Below are 22883 nucleotides of genomic sequence, written 5' to 3'. Positions count from 1 at the left end.
CTTGGGCTGAGCTCCAGCTGGAGGGACCCCTGGTCGGGGGCGGTGGAGCTGGAGGGGCCGGGCTGGGGGGGGGGGGGCGGGCTGGGGCCACCGTCCCAGCTCCCCCTGCCAGGCCCCAGCTGAGCCCTGCCTTCCACTGGGATGGACAGATCCTGCCCCCGCAGCTGGGCCAGGCCTTCCACCCCCCAGAACCTCCCAGCCCCATGGATCCCAGGACCCCCGGCTTCAGGGACCCCCCCCCTTCCCAGGGACCCATTGCTCCCAGCACCTCCCTGGAGCACGGCGTGCCCATGGCTGGGGCTGGGGGGGGTTGGAGGTTGGGGGACCCCCTCGGCTGTGGGACCTCAGAGGACCGGTGTCCTCGCACCACCCGGGAACATCCACCACATCCACACGCTGCCTGGTCTCCAGCTGTCCGTCCATCCTGCCATCCATCCACCCACCCACCCCTGCCACCTCCCACCTGTACGTCTGGAGGACCCCAGCCCCTAAATCTGAACTGAATCACTCCTAAGAAGATAAACCACCAAAACACCCCTCCAAGAGCCCACCCCCAGCCCAACCATCCAGCAATGTCAACTCCAACCCAAATACCCCAACCACCAACCCAACATTCCCAACCACCAACCCAAATACTCCAGCCATCAACCCACCAACCCCAACCCGATGACCCCAACACAACCAACCCCCCAACCCCAGTGCAACAACCCCAACCCAACAACCCCAACCACCTAACTGCCCCAGCCCAACAACCCCAGCCCAACAAGCCTGACCCAACAACCACAACCAACAACCCAACAACCCCAACCACCAACCCCAGTGCAACAACTCCAACCCAACAACCCCAACCACCAACCCCAATGACCAACCCAACAATCCCAACCAGCGCCCAAATCCCTGCTGGGAATAACACCCCCCTCGCCCAGAACCAGCAGTGGGGGGATTGGTGTCGGACATGCCCGATGTCCTTTGGGAACCAGGGACCTGCCACCCCTCTTGCTGGCAGGGGACACCCCACAGCTCTGCCCCCCCAAAAGCCATCAAACCTTCAGCCCTGCGAGTGCCGGAGCTCCCCCCAGCCCTCCTGGGGGGCTCCTGGGGTTTGTAACTCCCCTCCCAAAAGATTTTGGGGTACCGCAGCCCCTAGGGTGCCCCCCACACACCAGGGTCCTGTCGGTTGGAGACGACGGTGGGTGCGAGGTGGGTGCCGGCAGCCCCACGCCCCGGCCACGTGGCACCGGAGCCACCGTCCCAGCCAGGCCCCGGGCTCCTGTCCAGCCCGCGGCGGATGAGGTCACTCGGCGAATCTGCGCTGGGAGAAATCCCAGCCAGGCTCCGGTGCCGGCCGGCAGCGCAGGGAGCCCTCGCATCCCCGTGCCCATCCCCATCCTTCTCCCTGTCCCATTCCCCATCCCCATTCCCCATCCCCGTCCCCATCTCCATCCCCATCCTTGCCCCTGTCCCATTCCCCATCCCTGTCCCATTCCCCATCCCCATTTCTCATCCCCATCCCTGGGGAAATGAATCTGGCAGCTCCTGGGGATGCTTTTCCTGGAGGTGCAGTGATGAGAGGGTGGGGGGAGTCCCCTTCAAAAGGACCTGGGGGGGCTGTGGGGAGGCGGGAGGTGGGGTGCTGAGGGTAGTCCTGTATCCCTCCCAGTCCCACAGTCCAACTGGGATAGGGCTGGGGAGCATGACCCCGTCCCCGGGCTGCCCCGGGGCGGGGGGTGAGGGGCTGCGCGCAGGAGCAGCGAATTCTTCAATGAAACCAAAAAGGAGAAAAAGGGGGAAAAAAAGCAAAAAAAACCCCAAAGCGAGCAGGGAAGCGAACTGGCAACGGAAAATGTTCAGCGTGGAGCTCGGCCCTCAGAGTTTCCATCCCGGCTCTGCGAGCCCAGACGGCGGGGGCCCGGGCTGGGCTGCTGCTCCCAGCCTGGGAAACGCCCCCCCCCAAACTTCCCATCCCCCCCAAATCCCTGCTGACCCCTGGGAGTTGCCCCCATCCATCCCCAGCTCAGCTCCGGACCCCAGCCCTGGAATGTGGGGGTGCAGATGGGGTGGGACGAGCCCCCCAGGAGGGACCCAGCCCTGGGAGGGGGCAAACCCCAAAACCCCAATCCCACCAGACCCACCCCAAGCAGAGGAACCTCCATCCCACCGAGCAGGATGAGTTTGTCACCTTCACGTCCCCCTCTCAAGCTGGGGGTCCCCGTGCCACCTCCATGGGGATACGAGCATCCTATTTTTGGGACCCTCCCGGGTAGCCGGTGCCCCTGCCGAAGAGCGGCGTGGCGCTGGCAGCCCAAAGGCCAATTAAGCAATTTGCCCTGCCTGCTTTGAGCGGCTGGAAATAGCCGGGGGAGTCGTTGCCCGTGATTACGGGGTTTTGCCCTGCCTGCCACAATTGAGGGTGCCGAGGGCCGGCCGGCCACCAGGAATAGCCGGGGCGGTGCCGGGCTGCGGGCTGCGGGCAGGCTGGGGGAAACTGAGGCACCGAGCTCCCACCACGTCTCCGTGGGGGGATGAAAAAGGGGGAGTGAGGTGTTCTGGGTTCAAGCGGGGTGGGGTGTTGGGGAAATACCCACCGAGGGGCTTCGCGGTGCCTGTGGGGTGGGTCGGAGCTGGGTTTGGGGACAGCGGGGACGCCGGGGTCTCTTGGGAATGGGGGGGTTCCTGTAATGGGGACCTTAATGGGGGTCAACCCCCCCCATAGGGTCAAAATCCTCCATGGGGTCAACCACCTGCGTGTCACCCCCTCATGGGACACCAGCTGCCACCGTCCCCATCCTCACCCAGACCACCACCCCGGGGCGAAGCCACCGAGCTGGGGGGAACCCCGGCATCCCCGGTGGGGTCCTATGGGACCGGGGTTGGGTGCAGGATGGGGAGCGGGGTGATGGTTGGGTGGGGGGTGGTGGTGGTGGTGGGAGGGGGGGGCCTGGTGTGGGGCTGGCTCCCAGAGCTGCTGAGTGGGGAATGGGGAAAGGGGAGGGGGGGGCTGAAGAAAAAAGGGATTTAATCCGAGCCATGTGTCTGCACTGTCGAGGGGAGTTAACTCACACCAGATGCCGGCGTCTGCTCCAGCTCTTCTCGGCACAGGCAAACAAACCCCAGCACCCTCCTCCCCCCCGCCCCGACCCCACCAGCCCCCGGCCCCATCAGCTTTGTTTTTCAGTAGGTCCTACCCAAAAGGGGACGGGGGTGTGTGGCCGGGGGGGCTGGCTGCCCTCCCTTGCCCTCGGTTCCCCCCCATCCATGGGGCAAGCCCTGCCTTGGATGCGGTCACTGAATTTTTGGGGGGGGCAGCCACCGACTTTTTGGCGTGACCATTGAGTTTTTGGGGTGACCAGCGAGTTTTTGGGGTGACCACTGTCTTTTTTGGGGCGAGTGCCTCTGTTCACGCACCGCCAGCTACAGGTCCGGTTTGCACCAGTGAAACCAGTCTGGGGTGTGCGGGAAAGGGTCTCGGCTTCCCCCAAAGGCTGGGGCTGGCGGGAGGTGGCTGCGGGTGACAAACCACCCATCCCAATGTCCCCAAGGAGCAGGACGGTCCCAGGTGGGTACCACCACCCCGGGCAGGACCCAGCATCCCGGGCATCCCCCGTCCCGCACCCCGCACCCGCAGGAGCCGGCCCAGGCCTATGCTTGACGTCTCCCATTCCACTTCCTAGGATCCTAATGACTTTTCCAGGCTCTTTTTTTTTTTTTTTATTATTATTATTATTCTTATTATTTATTATTATTTTTTTTTAAGTGGGATTTCTTCCCTTTCCCCTCCCCGCCCCCAACCCCTGCACAGAACCCTCCTGCATTCCTGGGGCGGGCGGCCGGGGGCTGATGAGGTGGCATCGTCCCGTTCCCCCCCCCCTCCCTCCTCGCCCCGGCTTTTTTTCCTCCCTCTCCATGCATATAAAAAAAAAAAAAAAAAAAAAAAAGATGACATTCTTTTCTTTTCTGTCATGCTGCAAAAATTAAAGACACATCTTCAGATTGGAGCCCGGCCAGGGGTTTTCGAGTCGCCGAAGCATGATTGGAGGAGTCTTCGCCTGCAACGTGTCTCGGATGCATAGATACAGGGCTTGAAAGCCGGCCAGCTGCTCCCTGCGCGCGCACGCGTGTCCCCGTGTGCATGCGTGTGTGTGTGTGTGTGCAACCCGCACAGATAACTCCTCCTGGGGTGTTTTTTTTTTGTTTTTTTTTTTCTCTTTGCATTTAATTGCAGGCTGGAAAAAAAGACCTGGAGAGGTCACTGGTGCGAGGGTGGGTTTTTTTTGGTTTTTTTTTTTTTTTCTCTTTCGACGTGTCTCTTCCCCCCCCCACCCCCAGCCCCGTTATTTCATTGTTAAATTGCATTGATTTATTTTTTCCTGAAAAAAAAAAAATAATAAAGAAGTAACTTGGTGGGAGCTCCCGCTCAGACGTGGTTTCCCTCTGCAACAAACCCAGCGCTCCCAGTGCTCCCAGTGTACCGATGAGCCTGCAAACCCTCAGTATGGGGTACGGGGGGCAAGCAGAGGCACGAGGACTGAACCCAGCTCTTTGCTCCCCACCCCCCAGCAAGACCCCAGCCCCATTTCCCACCCCTTTCCCTAAAAAATCACCCCTTAAAAGAGGGGGTGACCCCCCTTGGGTGCCACATTGCCCTTGCAGGGCTCCTTCCTCCCTCCATCCCTGAGCTCCAGGCGGCCACCCCGGCCCTGGTAAATACGTATATTTTTTTGGCGTGTAATTACACCCTCCCCAAATTGCACGGTAGATTGTGGATTATTGTCAAGGAGCTTTTGCTTTTTCCAACCAACGTGGCTCCTTCAAATGTGGAAACGGTGGTGGAGGCGTGCCAGGGGGGGAGAGAGGGGAGCGGGATGGTGAGGAGGGAGAAGATTGAGGAAAAGAAAGGAAAAAGAGGGAAAGAAAGGGGGGAAAAAAAAAAAAAAAGAAAATAAAGCAAGTAGTTCTTGGGGGTGTCTGGGTTGCGGTCCCACAGGGGATCCTTGCCCAAGGGATGCTCCGGGCGCCTGGTGCTCATGCCCTTGGCCTTTGCACTGTGCTGGGGGGTTTGGTCCTCCTGAACGAGGGTCCTCCTGGGGACGGGTGGGTGGGTGGGTGGGGTGTTGGGGATCCCCTGGGGTGGGGATGGGTGGGGGGTCACCGATGGGAGCAAGCGTTTGCAGTACCCTGACCCCCACCCCGACCGGTGCAGGACCCGGCGTCGCGTGGCACCGGGGTCCCCAAAGCGCCACGTGCCACATTGCCTGCCCCCACCCCACCCAGTCACATCCAGCCCCCCCAAACACCTCAGGATGTGCAAAACCCCCCTAAACACCCCCCCAAACCCCCCCCAAACCCCCACCTCACCCACCCCAGCATCCCCTTCCCATCCACCCCACAACCACCGCTCCCAGCCCCGCTTCGGGATGACACGCGTGTGCACGTCTGTGTATGCGTGTGCATGAACGGACAGACGGGGGTGGGGGGGGGTTGCGAGGGGTGCCCCCCGACTCGCTGGGTGCCGCTGATTGGTCGAGGGGCAGTCCAAAATTCCCCGGTTGCGATGGGTCCCACCTCTCCCCGCCGCCGCATCGTATATAAGGGGAGGCGAAGGAGTGGGCAAGGGCAGTAGGAAGTTTCTGCTGGGGTCTGGATTTGGAGCTCCAGAGTCGGATCGGCCCCGTATGACCCCAACCTAAGAACAAAAGAGACCCCAAAGAGTCTACATGTCTAATATTTAGACATGTTCAGCTTTGTGGATTCTCGGTTACTGCTGTTGATAGCAGCGACTGTACTACTCACCCGCGGGCAAGGAGAAGAAGACAGTAAGTAGTCGGCGTCGGTGATGGTCCTCACCGCCGGTGGGATGCGGGGTGGTGGGTGGGTACGGGGTCGGGTGGCATCTTCGACGCTTGGTCCTGCTGCCATTGGGTTGGGGAAGGATAAAGGGGTGGTTGGCATCTGGAGTGAAAAAAACCAACCAAACAAAAAAAAAGTTGGGGGAAATTAGGGGGAAAAACAAATAAAAGGAGGAAAAAGTGGGTTGGGGGAATTTGGCATTGGGGGGTGAAGGGGTTTTAGGGGGTCCGTGCTGGCGCGGAGAGTCGGGGCGCCCTGCCAAGAGCAGGGAGGGAGGGAAGGGTGGAGAGGAGCCGGCGGGGAAGGAGGGAGCCGGGGAAGAAGGGGAGGAGGAGGCAGGGAAGGGAAAGGGGGGAAAGAGCGCGGGAGAGAGCGGCGAGGGGGGAGAGGAGGGGAGAGGGGGGGCCCGGCACCGGGATCTGCAAAAGCCATCAGGAAAGAATTAGAAAAGTCTCGGATGATTCATAAGGAAAATGTTTCGGCAGCCCGTAAAGTCGGGGCTGGCCAGACGGCCCCGCTCGGCCACCCTGGGACTGGGGATGCCGCCCCACGGCCTCCCTGTGGGGCTGCACTGGGGATGGGGGCTCCAGGGACCGGGGCACGGTTGGGGTCACCGGCCCCCCACTGCCGGGTTCCCCCCTGCGCCCCGCTGGGCTGCCTGCGCCTGCCACCTGCAGGCGTGGGGACACGGGGGGGACCCTGGGACGGAGCCAGGCCTGGGGCGCCTTTCGTATTTTGCCCAATTCTGTCATTTTCGGGGGACTTTTTTTCTGTGCTTTTTGGTTTTGGTTTTGGTTTTTTTTTTGCATTTTGCATTTTGCGTTCTGCATTTTGCGTTCGACCATATCCGTTCTGCATTTTTGCATTTCGCCTTCTGCATTTTGCCTTTTGCAATAGGCGGTTTCGCCTTCTGCATTTTGCAATATGCATTTTGCCTTTCGCCTTTTTTTTTTTACCCTTGCCAAGCGGGGGGGCCGTAGGGTCGAGACAGCCCCGTGCCCCCCTCCCCGGGACCCTTCCCCACCGCGGGGCCAGCCCCGGGCCCTGGCGCGTCGCCCTGCCCTCCCCACGCCAGCCCCCGCCTGCCTCCAATCTCTGGACTCTTATTCCCCAATCCATCTGGCCTGATCCAGCCCTATCCCGCAGCCGCCTGGATTTAATTTCAGCCCAGACGTTGGGGCCAACCCACCCGATCCCACTCATCCCATCCCCGTCCCCGTCCCCCGCCGACGGCGAGGACCCCCCGTGCCAACCCCCTGCCCGCCGCGGGGGTATTTGCCTTGGCCCCATCCGCCGCGGGACGTAGCAACTGGCTGGAGGTTTTTGTTTAAATTCCAGCGTATGTGGGAAGAGTTTATTGTGGTGCTTTTCCTGTGTCACCGCGATGGGCTGATGAGAACCAGATGAAGGGAGAAACGCTGCAGGAGCGAAGGGGGGGGTGAAAAGGGGGGGGAAAGAGCAAGAGAAGGGCCGTGCGGGGGGCTGCTGCCATTCCCCCCCGGCCCCTCACGCTTCCCCCTGCCCTGCCCCTTATCTCCCAGTTCAAACTGGAAGCTGCATACAGGATGGGCTAACGTACAACGATAAGGATGTGTGGAAACCCGAACCCTGCCAGATCTGCGTCTGCGACAGCGGCAACATCCTCTGCGATGAGGTGATCTGCGAGGACACCTCTGACTGCCCCAACGCCGAGATCCCCTTCGGAGAATGCTGCCCCATCTGTCCCGACACCGACGGTACCGTCTCGTCCCCCTCGTCCCCATCCCAGCACAGGCTGGTGGTACCCGGGGAGCACTGGGGCTGGATCCCAGCCCGGCTCGGCATCCTTCCCTTGGGTGTCGGGGCTGCAGGATGGGTGCGGGGTTGGATGGGGTGGTGGGTCACGCTGGGCTCCTCTAAACGCCCGTCCTTTCTCCCACAGCCTCCCCTGTCTACCCAGAAAGCGCTGGAGTAGAGGTAAGGGCTCCCTTGCACCCACCCCAAACCCCAGGACATCCCCCACCTATTTTTGGAGAACCCCTTTTCTAACCACCCATCTCATCTCTCCCCAACAGGGTCCTAAGGGAGACACCGGCCCCAAAGGAGACAGGGTGGGTATCACCTCCGCAGACCCCCCCTGCTCTGCCAGGACCCCCATCCTGCTGGGGCTCACCCTTCTCTTCTCTCCCCCCAGGGACTCCCCGGCCCCCCTGGCAGAGATGGCATCCCTGGACAGCCTGGCCTCCCGGGACCCCCAGGCCCTCCAGGTCCTCCAGGCCTCGGCGGAGTGAGTATGGGGGGGTCCCCGGTGGTGCAGACCCCCATGGGGGTGCCCGCAACCTGCTCACCCCTGCTCTCTCTCTCCTGCCTGCAGAACTTCGCTCCTCAAATGTCTTATGGCTACGACGAGAAAGCCGGTGGCATGGCCGTGCCCGGTCCCATGGTGAGCACCGGGGTGGCATGGGTCCCCACGGAGGGGATGCGGGGGGGACACGGGGGGAGGTGTGAAGCCGGGCGAAGCATCCCGTGCCGGCGGTGCCGAGGATGCTGCCGAGCGGTGGGAAGTGGGAGGGATGGGGAGCGGCGTCAGTCCTGGTGGTGATGGGGACAGGGATGGGGTGGTGATGGGGTAGCAGTGGGGTGGCAATGGGGACAGGGATGGGGTGGCAACGGGGACAGCAATGGGCTGTCAATGGAGACAGGGATGGGGTGGCAACGGGGACAGGGATGGGGTGGCAATGGGGACAGGGAATGGGTGATGATGGTGACAGAGATGGGGACAGGGTGACATGGCAGCCACTCATCACCACTTTCTGTTCTCCTTCCCAGGGTCCAGCTGGTCCCCGCGGTCTCCCCGGTCCTCCTGGCGCTCCTGTGAGTATCTCTCCTCCTCCCCTCTCTTTCTGGGGACAAGCAGCCCTTTGGGTGGCAGGAGGCCGGGTGGGATGGGGTGGGGAGAGGGCAGGATGGGGCGTCTGACCCTTCCCGACGGCTACGGAAACACGTGGGGATGCACGTCCTCGTGCCACTATACGGGGGGTGGGGGGGGCGGACCACCATTGCCACCGGTGTCTGCAGGCCCAATCTTCTCATTTTCTAACTTATTTTTTTCCCTTTTTCTTCCTTTTTCCCCACCGACCTACAGGGTCCTCAAGGTTTCCAAGGTCCCCCTGGTGAACCTGGAGAGCCTGGTGCTTCTGTGAGTCCTGCCACCTCCTCCTCCAGCCTGACATCCCGCAGGGATGAGGACAAGGCTGCCCGTTCCCAGCCCTGGCCGTAGCCATGCCATCCCCGCTCCGGGGCACCTCAGCCGGGAGCTGTGGGAATGGGGCTGCCGGATCCCCACACTGCCCAGCTTGGGTGACAGGGTGACGGGGCACAGCCATCACCCACAGCATCCTCACCCCTGCCCTGCATCTCTCCTAGGGTCCCATGGGTCCCCGTGGTCCAGCCGGCCCCCCTGGCAAGAACGGAGATGACGTAAGTGGCCTGCGGTTGGGGTCCCCCCCTCACCCCAGTTTGGGGCCTGGTGACCCTGCCAGCCCCCCCCTCAAGGTGAGCAGAAGCCACCTGGCTTGGGGACATGCCACCAACCTGGTGTCCTTCTCCTTAGGGTGAAGCTGGAAAGCCCGGCCGTCCCGGAGAGCGCGGTCCCCCCGGTCCCCAGGTGAGATGCTCCCTGCTGGGGTGTCCTCCCAGGGGGGCACAGGAGGGGACACCCCCACTGTGGCCTGCCTGGTAGCAAAGCAAGGATATGACACCAGCTGCCTGCCCCCCCCACGTTGGGGATGGGGGTAAGGGGGTGTGGGGACAGCCCCCCCCCCCCCCGCCCCGAGCATCTCCATCACCACCTCCCCTTTTCTCCTAGGGTGCACGTGGTCTCCCAGGAACCGCCGGTCTGCCGGGCATGAAGGGTCACAGAGTGAGTCCCTCCTCCCATGCTTGCAAGATTTAGGGGAAGGGGATGGACCACCTTGCTGGGTGGTCCCCTCCTGACCCCCCCACTTCTCTCTCCTGCTTCCCAGGGCTTCAGTGGTCTGGATGGTGCCAAGGGTGAGCCCGGTCCTGCTGGCCCAAAGGTGAGGAGCGGTGGCAGCATCACCCCTGTCCTCTCTGTAGAGTCATCGCTGCTCCCTCCTTCCCTCCGGAGCAGGTCCCTCAATGTTTTCCTTTCTCCTAGGGTGAGCCCGGCAGCCCTGGAGAGAACGGTGCTCCTGGGCAGATGGTGAGTACTGGAGTCCCTGGGGACCATGGGGGGATCTGGCCTCGGCCAGTAAAAGGAGATGGGGATGAGGGGCAAGACGTGATGGGGCGACAGCTGATCCTTGGGGATGCTTCCCCGGGGATGCCCCAGGGAATGGAGTGGGAGGGGGTTTAACCCCCTGGAAATGTTGCTGTGGGCAGGAGCAGGGAGGAATGGGGGGGCCCAGGGGTGGGAGGAGGCGCCGAAAGGTGAAAGTGTCTCTTCTGGTGACCCAAACATGTCCTCTCCCCTCCCCAGGGTCCTCGTGGGCTTCCCGGCGAGAGAGGCCGTCCTGGTCCCTCTGGCCCTGCTGTGAGTATCTGGTTTGGGTAGGGCTGAGCATCCCCTGTCTGGGACATGGGGGGGGCTGGGGGCCACCTCTCCTGCCAGTGGGCATCAATAATGGGTGTCTCCTCTCTCACAGGGTGCTCGTGGTAACGACGGTGCTCCTGGTGCTGCTGGTCCTCCCGTAAGTAACCCCCAAAACCATCCACCCCCTACCAGCACCTGGCATCAGCTCCAGCTTCTCTAGAGGGAGATCCCACCCCAGTTCCACCACGGCCAGGAAATCCTGGCTGGGGGCCAGAGCTGTGCTGCCCGGAAAACTACGGCCAACGCCAGATGTGTGAGGTGGGATCCCTCCTCTGACACGTGCCCTCTCTCCCATCTAGGGTCCAACTGGCCCTGCTGGTCCCCCCGGCTTCCCCGGTGCTGCTGGTGCTAAGGTAGGACCTGCCTGACCATCTCCTCCCAGGTGGCATCTCCTGGGCTGGGAGAAAGTGGTGGGAACTGGGAGCATGGGATGAGGGAGAAGGACCGAGCGTCGAATGGGTTCCCCACGTGGCCCCAAAATGAGAAAGCCCAAAGTGCCGTGGGCTTGCAGCTGCCCGGGACAGTGGGACAGACGGGGACATCCCCAGCCAAGTCCCATGGGTGTCTCTCCTGGCTTTGCCTCCATGGGAAAGGAGCTGCAGATGGAGGGGGAAATCAGCCATGTCAGGGGTATGAGGGCAGCCCTCGTGCTCACGTTTCTTCCTCCCTCCTCTTCCTCCCCAGGGTGAAACTGGTCCCCAGGGAGCTCGTGGCAGTGAAGGTCCCCAAGGTGCCCGTGGTGAGCCCGGTCCCCCCGGCCCTGCTGGCGCTGCTGGTCCTGCTGTAAGTGGCATCCGACACTCCTTGTCCTTTGGCCTCATGTCCTGCCAGCCCTGACATAACCCTCCTCCTCCTCCTTCTCTCCACAGGGCAACCCCGGTGCTGATGGTCAACCTGGTGCCAAGGGCGCAACCGTGAGTGTCCTTTGCCTCCCTCTTGGCTCTGGGACGAGGGGCCGTGCTGTTCCCTCACCACTTCGTCTGCCTCTTCTAGGGTGCTCCTGGCATTGCTGGCGCTCCCGGCTTCCCCGGTGCCCGCGGTCCCTCCGGACCCCAGGGTCCCAGCGGTGCCCCTGGTCCCAAGGGTAACAGCGTAAGTATCCCCGGACACCTCCATCCACCTCTTCCTGGGGTCACATCCCTCCTTCTGCTCCAGCAAGCTGCTGTCCCACCTGGAGATGTCTCCTCTAACATCCCCTGTCCCCTCCAGCCCTGCGAGTGCAGGATGGTGCTGGAGGCCAACACATGATGAGCATCCCCCCTCCTGCTGAGGGGCTGGGCAGGATGAGGCTCAGGGCTCCCTTTGCTCATTAATCTGGTGTTAAACATTTTTTTTCCTCTTCTCTCCTTCCACCTCCAGGGTGAACCCGGTGCTCCAGGCAACAAGGGAGACACTGGTGCCAAAGGCGAACCTGTAAGTGACCCCCCCCACGTCTCCTCAGGGGCTTGGCCCCTCCTGGCTCCCATGTATCCCATGGGTGCTCATCCCTTCGCCTCCGTCCCCAGGGTCCCGCTGGTGTCCAAGGTCCCCCCGGCCCAGCTGGTGAAGAAGGCAAGAGAGGAGCTCGTGGTGAGCCTGGCCCTGCTGGGCTTCCTGGCCCCGCCGGCGAACGCGTGAGTAGGAACAGTCCCTGTCCCATCTCTGCCGTGTCCCCGTCACCATCGCTCTCCTCCTCCCATCTCCCAGTGTCCAGCGGCTGAGCGTCATGGGTGCTCGGGGACAGGCACCCACCGTGGTGACACCCCCAGCCCCCTCCGATGCCGCACCGAGGTCTCCAGTGGAGCATCTCAGCAGGGACACCAGGCTGCTCCCACTGGTGGCCGGGTCCCACATCAGCGCATCCCTCCCCTGCACCCCCAAACCCCCTGAGGTCACCCCGTGTCTCCACACTGACCCTTCTCCTGTCCCTCGCAGGGTGCTCCCGGCAGCCGCGGTTTCCCTGGTGCTGATGGCATTGCCGGTCCCAAGGTAGGTCCCCAGATCTCCCTCCTGCCTGTCCAGGCGAGAAAGCCATGTCCTCAACGGGGCGGTGGGGACACCGGGCACTTGTCACCCATCCCCACGTGTTGGCAAGGCTGGTTCTGTGCTGCTGCCACCTCCGGTGACACGGCTCCGGTCCCCATCCCTGGGTGATGTCCTGCAGCTGGGTAACCTCTGTCCCCTCTCCCACCCCTCCCCAGGGTCCCCCCGGCGAGCGTGGCTCCCCTGGCCCTGCTGGCCCCAAAGGATCTCCTGGTGAAGCTGGACGCCCCGGGGAACCCGGCCTCCCTGGTGCCAAGGTGAGCACGGCGGGGTGGTGGGCATGGTGGCAAGGTGGCTACGAGGAGCCACGTCAGCACGGCCACCGCGCTGGTGGCCCTGCTCCAGGGACGGATGCCAGCCACCACGCTCTCCATGCTGGCGGAGAAGCTGCTTTCCAGGATGCTCACGTTTGCTGGAGCATCTCTCGGAAGCCCTGAGCTCCTAATTCACCTCGCGCTCCCTTGCAGGGTCTGACTGGAAGCCCTGGGAGTCCCGGTCCTGACGGCAAGACTGGCCCCCCCGTAAGTTGTACCTGCCGATGCCCCCCCACTCCTCCCTTGGCTGGCCACGGACTCTGCTAACGGGGTACTCGCTCCTCTCCATAATAGGGTCCCGCTGGTCAAGACGGCCGCCCTGGCCCCCCCGGCCCCCCCGGAGCCAGAGGTCAAGCTGGCGTGATGGGTTTCCCCGGTCCCAAAGGTGCTGCGGTGAGTGTGAATGGGAGCTGCCTCCCCCAGGGGGGGGCTGCTGGAGATGCTGCTGCCTGGCAGATGCAGAAGTCCTGATCCACGAGGAATTCCCACCTGCCGGCCACTGCCACCACCCAGGACAGTGGCTGCGGGTGGACGCGTGGCTCCTGTGGAGCAGGCACCAAAGGAGGGGGGGCTCAGGGGATGCGTTCCCCCCTGGGGAGGGCTGCGCTGCTGCATCCCCCAGCCTGCCCGAGCCTGCAGGCTTGTGCCCGTCCGTGTTGCGGTGCCATCATGGGTCTCATCCTGCTCTCTTGCTTTCAGGGTGAGCCCGGCAAACCCGGCGAGAGAGGTGCTCCTGGTCCCCCCGGCGCCGTTGTAAGTATTTGCCAGAGCCCAGCCAGCCCGGTGGGGACTTGGCAAGGAGCTTCACCCCTTCGTGGGGCGGCAGGGATGGGTCATGGGATGGCCGAGCTGGGGCTGGGGAAGGCTCCAAGGATGAGGACGGCAGCGGGTTGAGGTGGTTGGGACTCCAGCCCGGTGGCTGCCAGCAGCTTTGGAGTGGGGACAGCAGGGAGGTGACGTGGCCGCGGGCAGCTCGCCATGGCTTCTCCAGTCCTTCGAAGGCTGCTATGGCCGCATCCAGACCCGCATCCCATACAGGGGGCGGGGGGTGCAGAGTCCCATGGGGGTATCACGGAGCTGCAGGTTGGGGCTGTGCTCTGAGCACCCTTTTCTCCCTCTTCCACAGGGTGCTGCTGGCAAAGATGGTGAAGCTGGTGCCCAAGGTCCTCCCGGCCCTACCGTGAGTATCAACAAGCCCTTGGCGACCCACGGCCACGCTTGGCCACTGGAGAAGGGGCTCAGGAGCCGACTGCCCCCAATTCACGCTTGTCCCATCTCCCCCAGGGTCCCGCTGGAGAAAGAGGTGAACAAGGTCCCGCTGGTGCTCCTGGCTTCCAGGTGAGGGGTGTCCCCTTCCCTTGCGAGGGGACAAACCATCCAGGGTGGGGGTGACGTTACCCCTTTCCTCGCCCCCTTTGGTCACCCACCTCCATGGTGTCTCATCGCTCCTCTTCTTCCTCCCCAGGGTCTGCCGGGCCCCGCTGGTCCCCCCGGTGAGGCTGGCAAGCCCGGTGAGCAGGTAAGTGTGGGCAACCATGGCCGTGACGTGGGACCATCCCTGTGCCCTCCCCATCACCCCTCTCCCAGCTGGGGCTGGGGGCTGCTGATGGGGTCCCCCCCCCAGTGCACCCCAAGGCGATGTGCACCACATAGCCTCTCCCCCAGGAACAGTGGGGACCCCAGCCCTGCCTCATCCCCCCCCCGGGGACTGTGGGACCCCCTCCCTCCCCACCCCTGGGGTCATACCTGTCCCCAGGGTCACCCCTTCCCACTCTGACTCTGCACCCTCTCCCTCCTGCACAGGGTGTCCCCGGAGATGCTGGTGCCCCCGGTCCCGCCGGTGCCAGGGTAAGTTGAACCCCACTTGCTCCTCAGCCGGCTTTCGGCACCCCCGCAGTGCCTCCTGCCCCCCCTGACGGCCTCGGCCCCTCTCCTGCTTCCCCTCTCCAGGGTGAGAGAGGTTTCCCCGGTGAACGCGGCGTCCAAGGCCCCCCCGGTCCCCAAGGTCCTCGTGGTGCTAACGGTGCTCCTGGTAACGATGGTGCTAAGGTAGGTGCGAGGTCTCGGCTCTGCCGTGCCAGGTTGGGACTGTCCGGGTGATGGGTGGCTCTTGGGGTGCAGATGTAAAGGTGGGGGGTGGGTTTGGCTTCACCCCCTTTCGCTGAGGCTGGTGCTGAAGCCAGGGAGGAATTCGCTGTGCCGAGGAAGCGCTGGGTTCTCGCTAACACCCGTTTTCTTTCTCTCTTGCCCAGGGTGATGCTGGTGCTCCCGGTGCCCCCGGGAACCAAGGCCCCCCCGGTCTGCAGGGTATGCCCGGAGAACGTGGTGCTGCTGGCCTGCCAGGCGCCAAGGGTGACAGAGTACGTGTCCCTCAAAATCCTGATGTCCCCCCCTTGTTTCTCAACTCCCAACCATCCCTGTGCTCCCCACCATCGTCCCTTCGGGGCTGAATGTGCTCCCCTAAGCCAAGGCCAGTAGGCAGCAGCCCCCTGGGGAGGGGATGCTCAGTGCCACCTCTGTCCCCATCTGAGCACAGCCCTTGGGGACAGTCCCTTGCTGGGAGCTGAGCCCAGCTCTTCCTCTGGAGCCTGGGAGGAGGAGGACGATCCCAGCGAGGATGAAGAACCAGGGGTTCTTCAGAGCTGCTGTGCAAAGGGGAGAGGAAAAGCAGGGGTGACCACCCTGGAGGGGACCTCCCCAGGTAACCTGCCATCATCTTCCTCTCCCAGGGCGACCCCGGTCCCAAAGGTGCTGATGGCGCTCCTGGCAAAGACGGTCTCCGAGGTCTGACTGGCCCCATCGGCCCCCCCGGCCCCGCTGGTGCTCCTGGTGACAAGGTAGGGCTGTCCCCTGGCTGGATGCTGCACCAGGGACAGATGTGTCCTGGTACCCACTGCCACCTCCTCGCCACAGTCTTGACCTCCTTTTTTTTGGTTTTCCTCCCCTTTTCCAGGGTGAAGCTGGTCCCCCAGGTCCTGCTGGTCCCACTGGTGCCCGTGGTGCTCCCGTAAGTGTCCCCCCACCCTGGCTGATGCCCCTGCCATGGGTGGCCATCCTTTGGTGGCCATCGGTGGCCATCCCCTGCCTGGGGTGACACCTTTCTCACCATCTCTCCTAGGGCGACCGCGGTGAGCCCGGCCCTCCCGGTCCTGCTGGATTTGCTGGCCCCCCAGTAAGTGCGACGGCCTCGCTCCTCCCTACCTCGGGGGCCTGATCCTGCCCCTCCGGGGCGATGCTGTGCCCCCCACCACGGCTCACCCCACTCCGCTCTCCCGCAGGGTGCTGATGGCCAGCCTGGTGCTAAAGGTGAAACTGGTGATGCTGGAGCCAAGGGTGATGCCGGTCCCCCCGGCCCTGCTGGCCCCACTGGTGCTCCTGGCCCTGCCGTAAGTTGCCCCCCCACCCCCCCCACTCTCTCAGGGTCCAGCTCCATGCTGTGGCTCACCCCTCTCCTCCTCTTCTTCCTCCTCCACAGGGTGCTGTTGGTGCTCCTGGTCCCAAAGGTGCTCGCGGTAGCGCTGGACCCCCTGTAAGTACCAGTCTCATGGTGGGGAGGGGGCTTTGGGGGTCCCAGGGACACCCCCCCCCCAGACACGAACACCCCTGGGTGGCTTAACTCCCCACTGTGTTTCGCTCCATCCCCCCCAACACCGTGGAGGCAGAGGGGAGCTCTGGCATTTCCAGCCCTGCACCCCCAAAACCATCTGGGGGGGGGATGGCATCGACCTGGGGTGGCTTCATCCTGGGGGGGAATGGAGCAGAGGGGAAAAGGGGGGGGTGTTGCCTTTAGCCCCCCCCACCCAAATCAGCCCCAGCTCCCCCTGGATGGATGCTTTCCTCCTGGCCACCGGCCCTGGGGCTCTCTGTTGTGGCCCCCAGCCAGGGGACCGTCCCCTGGACCCACTCCATGGCGGGGGCAGGCGATGCCTGGATCCGGCCCCTGGTGACTTCAGTTTTTTTCCCTTCCAGGGTGCTACTGGTTTCCCTGGTGCTGCTGGAAGAGTTGGTCCCCCCGGCCCCTCTGTGAGTACCCCTGGCAGGGCGAGAGGTGGGGGGACGGGGACGGGAGAGGGGGGCGGGAAGGTGCTGGATGGTGGCTGCTGGTGATGGGGGGACGTGGGACGAGAGGTGCTGGGCACCCATCCAGCTGGTTCCACGTGGCCGCCCTGTCCCAGTTGGCACTGGGACACCCCTGGCTGCCCTTCAGCTGGCAGCTGGGGGGGTCCTGGGCTGCTGCCTGATGGCATTACCTCCCCTCCCGCCCAGGGGAACATCGGTCTCCCCGGCCCCCCCGGCCCCAGTGGGAAGGAAGGTGGCAAAGGACCCCGCGGTGAAACCGGCCCCGCTGGCCGCCCCGGTGAGCCTGGCCCTGCTGGCCCCCCCGGCCCCCCCGGTGAGAAGGGTTCTCCTGGCGCTGACGGCCCCATCGTAAGTCACCCCCCCCCGCGGTCGGACCCCCTCCATGGAGCCAAGGATGCTGGGCAGCATCATGCTCCACCCGCAGCCCGGCATCCCTTGGTCGTCCCCTCCCTCAGGAGGGTGTCCCCCACCACTGCCACCACCCTGAGGTGCCGTTTGTCCCCACAGGGCGCTCCTGGCACCCCCGGACCCCAAGGTATCGCTGGCCAGCGCGGTGTCGTCGGCCTCCCCGGACAGAGAGGCGAGAGAGGCTTTCCCGGTCTGCCTGGCCCCTCTGTGAGTACCCGGGGGGGTCCCCGGGAACAGATGATGCTAGGACCCCCCCCCGGGGGTCCAACTCACCCATGCAGCCCCCACGGCTGCAGCCCTGGAGGCAGAGGATGCTCACCAGTGTCTGACACCCCTCCGTCCTCTCCCCTCTGCAGGGTGAACCCGGCAAGCAAGGTCCCTCCGGTTCCCCTGGTGAGCGCGGTCCTCCCGGCCCCATGGGCCCCCCCGGCTTGGCTGGACCCCCCGGTGAAGCTGGACGTGAGGTGAGAAGCTGTGGGTAACGGTCGGTGTTGGGGCGGCACAGACCCCCGCACATCGGTGTTGGGCTCGTTGCGCTGAGGACTCGCCAACTCGTGACACTCATGAGTGCTGCCATAGTTGATGCACGCCGGGGCCCGCGGTGGGCTGAGCGGAGATGGTGCCGTCCAGGCCCTCATTAGCCCCCACCTGCCCTAACGAGGGGATCTTTGCTCCACTGTAGGGTGCTCCCGGTGCTGAAGGTGCCCCCGGTCGTGATGGTGCTGCTGGTCCCAAGGTGAGTGGGCTGGTGAGGGGGCTGTGGGAGGAGGCCATGGGGCTGTGCTGACCCACACTGACCTCACCTCCTCTTTCTCCTCCTCCTCCTCTTCCTCCTCACAGGGTGACCGTGGTGAGACTGGCCCTGCTGGCCCCCCTGGTGCTCCCGGTGCCCCTGGTGCCCCCGGCCCCGTCGGTCCTGCTGGCAAGAGTGGAGATCGCGGTGAGACCGTAAGTGATGCTCTGCCCAGCGTGCCCCCACCTCGCACCCCTCCCTGGCCCAGGGCTCACCCTGGGCTCCACCGTTACGGAGCAAGGACTGATCCTGCAAACCCGTGGCGGGTCAGGATCCGGCCCAGGGCTCAGCTCTTGCCACTGGAGGGAGCTTTCCCGGGAAGTCAAGCGTCCCACCAGCCGGCTCGGGGTGACGCTGCCCTGAGCTGGTGGCAGCAGAAGGTGGAGGATGCTCTAACCTGTCCCCTTCTCTCCTGTTCCAGGGTCCCCAAGGTCCCGCTGGCCCCGCTGGTCCTGCTGGTGCTCGTGGTCCTGCTGTAAGTTGATGTTCTCCATCCTCCTCGGTGCTTCTGCATCCCCGTGGGCATGGGGTCGGTGTCTGGCCTGGACCCCGCTCAACGCATCTTCCTCCTCCTCCAGGGTCCACAAGGTCCCCGTGGTGACAAAGGTGAAACTGGTGAACAGGGTGACAGAGGCATGAAGGGTCACAGAGGCTTCTCCGGTCTCCAGGGCCCACCTGGTCCTCCTGTAAGTCCCATGGGGTGACGGTGGCCCTGGGTGCTGCCCCACGTCCTGGAAGCAGAGCGAGATGCTGATGGGACCTCTTCTTGTTCCTTGCTTTGCACAGGGCTCTCCTGGTGAACAAGGTCCTTCTGGTGCTTCTGGTCCCGCCGGTCCAAGAGTAAGTCCCTAACTGAGCCATGACCTCCAGCCGGGGCTGGAGCATCCTTTGGTGGGGGAGAGGGTCCCGGCTGTCATCGGCTTTCTCATGGGGACGTGGGTCGGGGCTGGAGGGGACGACTCTGCCCAGGCAGGATGGCCGTGCTCACCCCTTCTCCTCTCCCACAGGGTCCTCCCGGCTCCGCTGGTGCTGCCGGCAAAGATGGTCTCAACGGGCTGCCCGGCCCCATCGGTCCCCCCGGCCCCCGCGGTCGCACCGGCGACGTCGGCCCTGTCGTACGTATCGGTCCCTCTGCCGCTGCCCACCCAGAGCTGCCCGCCTTCATCTCCGGCTCACCATCCTCTTCCTTCTCCTCCCACAGGGTCCCCCTGGCCCACCCGGCCCCCCTGGTCCTCCCGGCCCCCCCAGCGGCGGCTTCGACTTCAGCTTCCTGCCCCAGCCACCCCAGGAGAAGGCCCACGACGGCGGACGCTACTACCGAGCCGATGATGCCAACGTGATGCGCGACCGGGACCTGGAGGTTGACACCACCCTCAAGAGCCTGAGCCAACAGATCGAGAACATCCGCAGCCCCGAGGGCACCCGCAAAAACCCTGCCCGTACCTGCCGCGACCTGAAGATGTGCCACGGCGACTGGAAGAGCGGTCAGTGTCCCCGCGTCCCTCTGGGATGCTCTCGCCCCCGTCCCTCTGTCCCCTCTACTTGCTCCTCACCTCCCTCCTTCCTCCATCGCCCCTGGTTGATCCTCACCTTCATTCCTCCATCCTGTCTCTCGTGGTTGCTCTCACCTCCATCCTCTACCTCTCGTGGCTGCTCCTCACCTCCATCCTCCATCCCTTCACCCTCCGTTTCTGACAGCTGCTCCTCACCTCCTTCCTCTGTTCCTCACGGCTGCTGCTCCACTTTATGTTCCACCTGCCAGATCCCTCCTACCTGCTCCTCACCTCCCTCCTCCATCTCTCACGGCTGCTGCTCCTCACCTCCTCCCACCACCCCTTCATCCTCCATCTCTCCCAGCTACCTTCACCTATCCCTCTCATCCTCTCTCCCTTCCTTCATCCCTCATGGCTGCTCCTCACCTCCATCCTCCATCCATTGTGACCACTCGCCTCCCTCCCCGCTCCCTGACCCCCTTCCCTCTGCCCCCGCAGGCGAATACTGGATCGACCCCAACCAAGGCTGCAACCTGGATGCCATCAAGGTCTACTGTAACATGGAGACGGGAGAGACGTGCGTCTACCCAACCCAGGCCACCATCGCCCAGAAGAACTGGTACCTCAGCAAGAACCCCAAGGAGAAGAAGCACATCTGGTTCGGCGAGACGATGAGCGACGGCTTCCAGGTGAGTAGGGAGGGGGATGATGAAGGGGGGTACAACTGGGATGGACAACCAGCTCCGCAGCGCCTAACGCCTCTTCTCCGGCAGTTCGAGTACGGTGGTGAGGGCTCCAACCCAGCCGACGTCGCCATCCAGCTGACCTTCCTCCGCCTGATGTCCACCGAGGCCTCCCAGAACATCACCTACCACTGCAAGAACAGCGTCGCCTACATGGACCGGGACACCGGCAACCTGAAGAAGGCCCTTCTCCTCCAAGGCGCCAACGAGATCGAGATCAGGGCTGAAGGCAACAGCCGCTTCACCTACGGCGTCACCGAGGACGGCTGCACGGTGAGTGGTCCAGGGGATGGTCACGGTGGCGGCGGTGGGGACGCGTTATGGGGACGGGACTGATCCTGACCTCCCCGCAGAGTCACACCGGCGCTTGGGGCAAGACAGTCATCGAGTACAAGACAACAAAGACCTCTCGCCTGCCTATCATCGATTTGGCTCCCATGGACGTTGGCGCTCCAGACCAGGAATTCGGCATCGACATCGGCCCCGTCTGCTTCTTGTAAACTGGACGCCCCACGCGTAACAGGAGAGAGTAATAATAATGATAATAATAATAAAAAAAAAAAAAAAACAGCCAAAAAAAAAGGAGAAAATTTCACATGGACTTGAATTTGTGTCGGTTTCTATCCAGCGTCTCTAAAACTATTTGCGTTTCCATAAAAGAAAAACCTAAAAAACACCCCCCAAAAAAGCATTAAACCAAAAAAAAATAAAAATAAATGACTTTTCAAACAAAATCACCAGGAAGTGGGTTCGCTTGCTTGCCCTCCTCTCCTCCTCCTCGGGGTCAGGCACTCCTCACCCCCGAAGACGGCGTGGCTCAGCTCACCGAAAGCGCCGCCGCGGCTGCGCCGAGCCCCCCCAGCAGTGCCGAGCCCCCCCCAGCCCGGAGCGCCGGGACCAGCCGAATCCCCCCCTGCAGCCGACCTTTCCCTGCTGGCCTCTTTGCTTCTTGCATCTCATGAGTATATTAATTTTTTGCTGCAAGGAAGATGTTTAACTCTTGGTTATAATTTGCTTTTTGTTGTTGTTTTCCCTCTCTCTCCCCCCTCCCCTTGTTTTTGGTTTATTTTTTGTTCTTATTTTATTTTTATTCAGGCAGCAAAATCAATTCATTCCCAAGCACATCAGGGGAGCAGCCGCTGCCCCCACCGCTGAGCAGACCCGACCCTTCGCTGCATACTCTCCTTTTCTGGAAGGCTACCTCACCGCTGTGCTTTGGGTTGTTTTTTGTTTGTTTGTTTGTTTTTAATTTGGGGGTTATTTTTATTTCATTTTCAAGTAGTCTTAGCTTCGTTTGGGGTTTTTCAGCCATGCCGGGACTTTCCTGCCAGGTTCAGAGCAAAGGTGCTAATTTTTCTCTAATATTCCCCACCCCATTTTGTTGCTCTGTTGATCTTTTATTTTTATTTTCTTCCATTCAAGGTCCCTCGGGAGTCACTGAGGTTTCTTATCCCCAGGATTTTTATCCTGTGCTTTTTTTTTTTTTAATTCTCTTTTATTTTGGTCCCACAACACCCGAGCCCGGGACCGCCTGGTGCTACAGCCTCCAAAGGCGCAACTCAGCTTGATTTATTTTAATTTCTCTCTATTTTGTTCCCCCCACCCCCCCACTCCTTCTTTGCTGCCCAGCTCAACTTGTGAATTTTCTAAAGGTGCTATTTATCCCCCCCACCCATCCTGCAAGCAAATCCCGGAGCAAATGCAAGGTAGAACCAAAAAAATTAAAAGCTTCGTAAGGGAACAAGGACAACCCCGCTTTCCAGGTTAAGCAGGTGGATCTTCAGCTCCGCTCTCATCTTCCAGCAGCTTTTTCTCCATCCATCCATTCATCCATCCATCCTTCCCTCCATCCATCCCTTCCTCCATACCTCCCTGGGCACGGAGGGGCACGAACCCACCCCTGTTTGCCGGCCCATCTCCCGGCGGATGCTCCGGGCTCTCCCGGAGTCTGTACCTAGTTTGTATATGTATAATAATTTGAAATTGTTTTTTTTTTTTTGGTTTTTTTTTTTTAATTATTTTTTTTTTTGACTGCTGAAATAAAGCATGTGAAATGATCCAACAAACCTGGGGTGCTCTTCACCGGCGGCTCTTGCTCTCGGGGGGTCAGGGTGGGGGTCCTGGGTGGGTGGGGGTGCGGTGGGGTTGGGACCCCCTCGTCCACGGTCCCGCTCTCATCCCGGCTGCTCCCGCTCTGCTCCCGCCGAGCTTCTGTGCTCCCGTCCCATCCGTCCTCCCACCCCAACGCAGCCCCCGCCAGCCCCCCCAGCCCTCCTCCTCCTCGCTCAGCCCCCCACTGCCCTGGGGGGGGGGGGAGAGGAAGGAAGGGGGGACCCACCCTCCCAGTAAGGAGGGTTGGGCTGGATTTGGGGTGGAGGGGAGAGCCGCTATGCACCCATGGTGAAGGGGACTTTGATGTGTGTCCCCTCCCCAAATGGGGGGACAAATGGGGACATGGGGTGGGGCAGCAAGAGGGGCTGGGGGGCACTCAGCCCAGGGTGCCCCCCCCTCAAAAGGAAGAGTTGGGGAGCTGTGGGGGGACACACACACACAGACATTGCAGCTGGGTGAGGGAGGGCACAGAGCCGA

General features: G+C 62.7%; 1 protein-coding gene and 1 long non-coding RNA gene across 4 annotated transcripts; one reads left to right on the top strand and one right to left on the bottom strand.

The window, feature by feature from the left end:
* The first annotated feature begins 5591 nt into the window (after positions 1-5591).
* COL1A1 (collagen type I alpha 1 chain) lies at positions 5592-21028 on the top strand. Its single transcript, XM_069786570.1, has 51 exons — positions 5592-5813; positions 7389-7583; positions 7769-7803; positions 7902-7937; positions 8021-8113; positions 8201-8269; positions 8656-8700; positions 8972-9025; positions 9253-9306; positions 9440-9493; positions 9695-9748; positions 9852-9905; positions 10007-10051; positions 10328-10381; positions 10494-10538; positions 10741-10794; positions 11126-11224; positions 11311-11355; positions 11435-11533; positions 11801-11854; positions 11947-12054; positions 12356-12409; positions 12622-12720; positions 12931-12984; positions 13072-13170; positions 13477-13530; positions 13904-13957; positions 14062-14115; positions 14243-14296; positions 14581-14625; positions 14728-14826; positions 15030-15137; positions 15507-15614; positions 15731-15784; positions 15896-15949; positions 16056-16163; positions 16253-16306; positions 16747-16800; positions 17044-17205; positions 17365-17472; positions 17622-17729; positions 17948-18001; positions 18106-18213; positions 18480-18533; positions 18637-18744; positions 18845-18898; positions 19066-19173; positions 19260-19542; positions 20050-20240; positions 20325-20567; positions 20648-21028. The coding sequence occupies exons 1-51, from the start codon at positions 5732-5734 to the stop codon at positions 20792-20794; spliced, it is 4362 nt and encodes a 1453-aa protein (XP_069642671.1). The 5' UTR covers positions 5592-5731; the 3' UTR covers positions 20795-21028.
* LOC138685989 (uncharacterized) lies at positions 8217-16308 on the bottom strand. 3 transcript variants are annotated; one of them, XR_011325326.1, is made up of 4 exons: positions 16223-16308; positions 12336-12434; positions 9421-9561; positions 8217-8729 (listed from the first exon to the last, which is right to left on the bottom strand). It is a non-coding gene; the product is annotated as an uncharacterized lncRNA (long non-coding RNA). The 3 variants fall into 3 exon arrangements; XR_011325327.1 differs by having other exon boundaries at positions 8217-8723; XR_011325328.1 differs by having other exon boundaries at positions 12336-12430; positions 16223-16305.
* Positions 21029-22883: the final 1855 nt, after the last annotated feature.

The sequence above is a fragment of the Haliaeetus albicilla genome, chromosome 7 (assembly GCF_947461875.1).
Source record: "Haliaeetus albicilla chromosome 7, bHalAlb1.1, whole genome shotgun sequence".
NCBI classification, from domain to species: Eukaryota; Metazoa; Chordata; class Aves; order Accipitriformes; family Accipitridae; genus Haliaeetus; species Haliaeetus albicilla.
This window is presented reverse-complemented; position numbering and strand designations above follow the sequence as displayed.

Bases quoted from the DNA above. Each gene is read 5' to 3' on its own strand.
- COL1A1 (XM_069786570.1), top strand. From the start codon at position 5,732: ATGTTCAGCTTTGTGGATTCTCGGTTACTGCTGTTGATAGCAGCGACT. The intron at 11,356-11,434 runs GTGAGTGTCCTT...TGCCTCTTCTAG, and splicing joins CTGGTGCCAAGGGCGCAACC to GGTGCTCCTGGCATTGCTGG. The intron at 20,568-20,647 runs GTGAGTGGTCCA...ACCTCCCCGCAG, and splicing joins TCACCGAGGACGGCTGCACG to AGTCACACCGGCGCTTGGGG.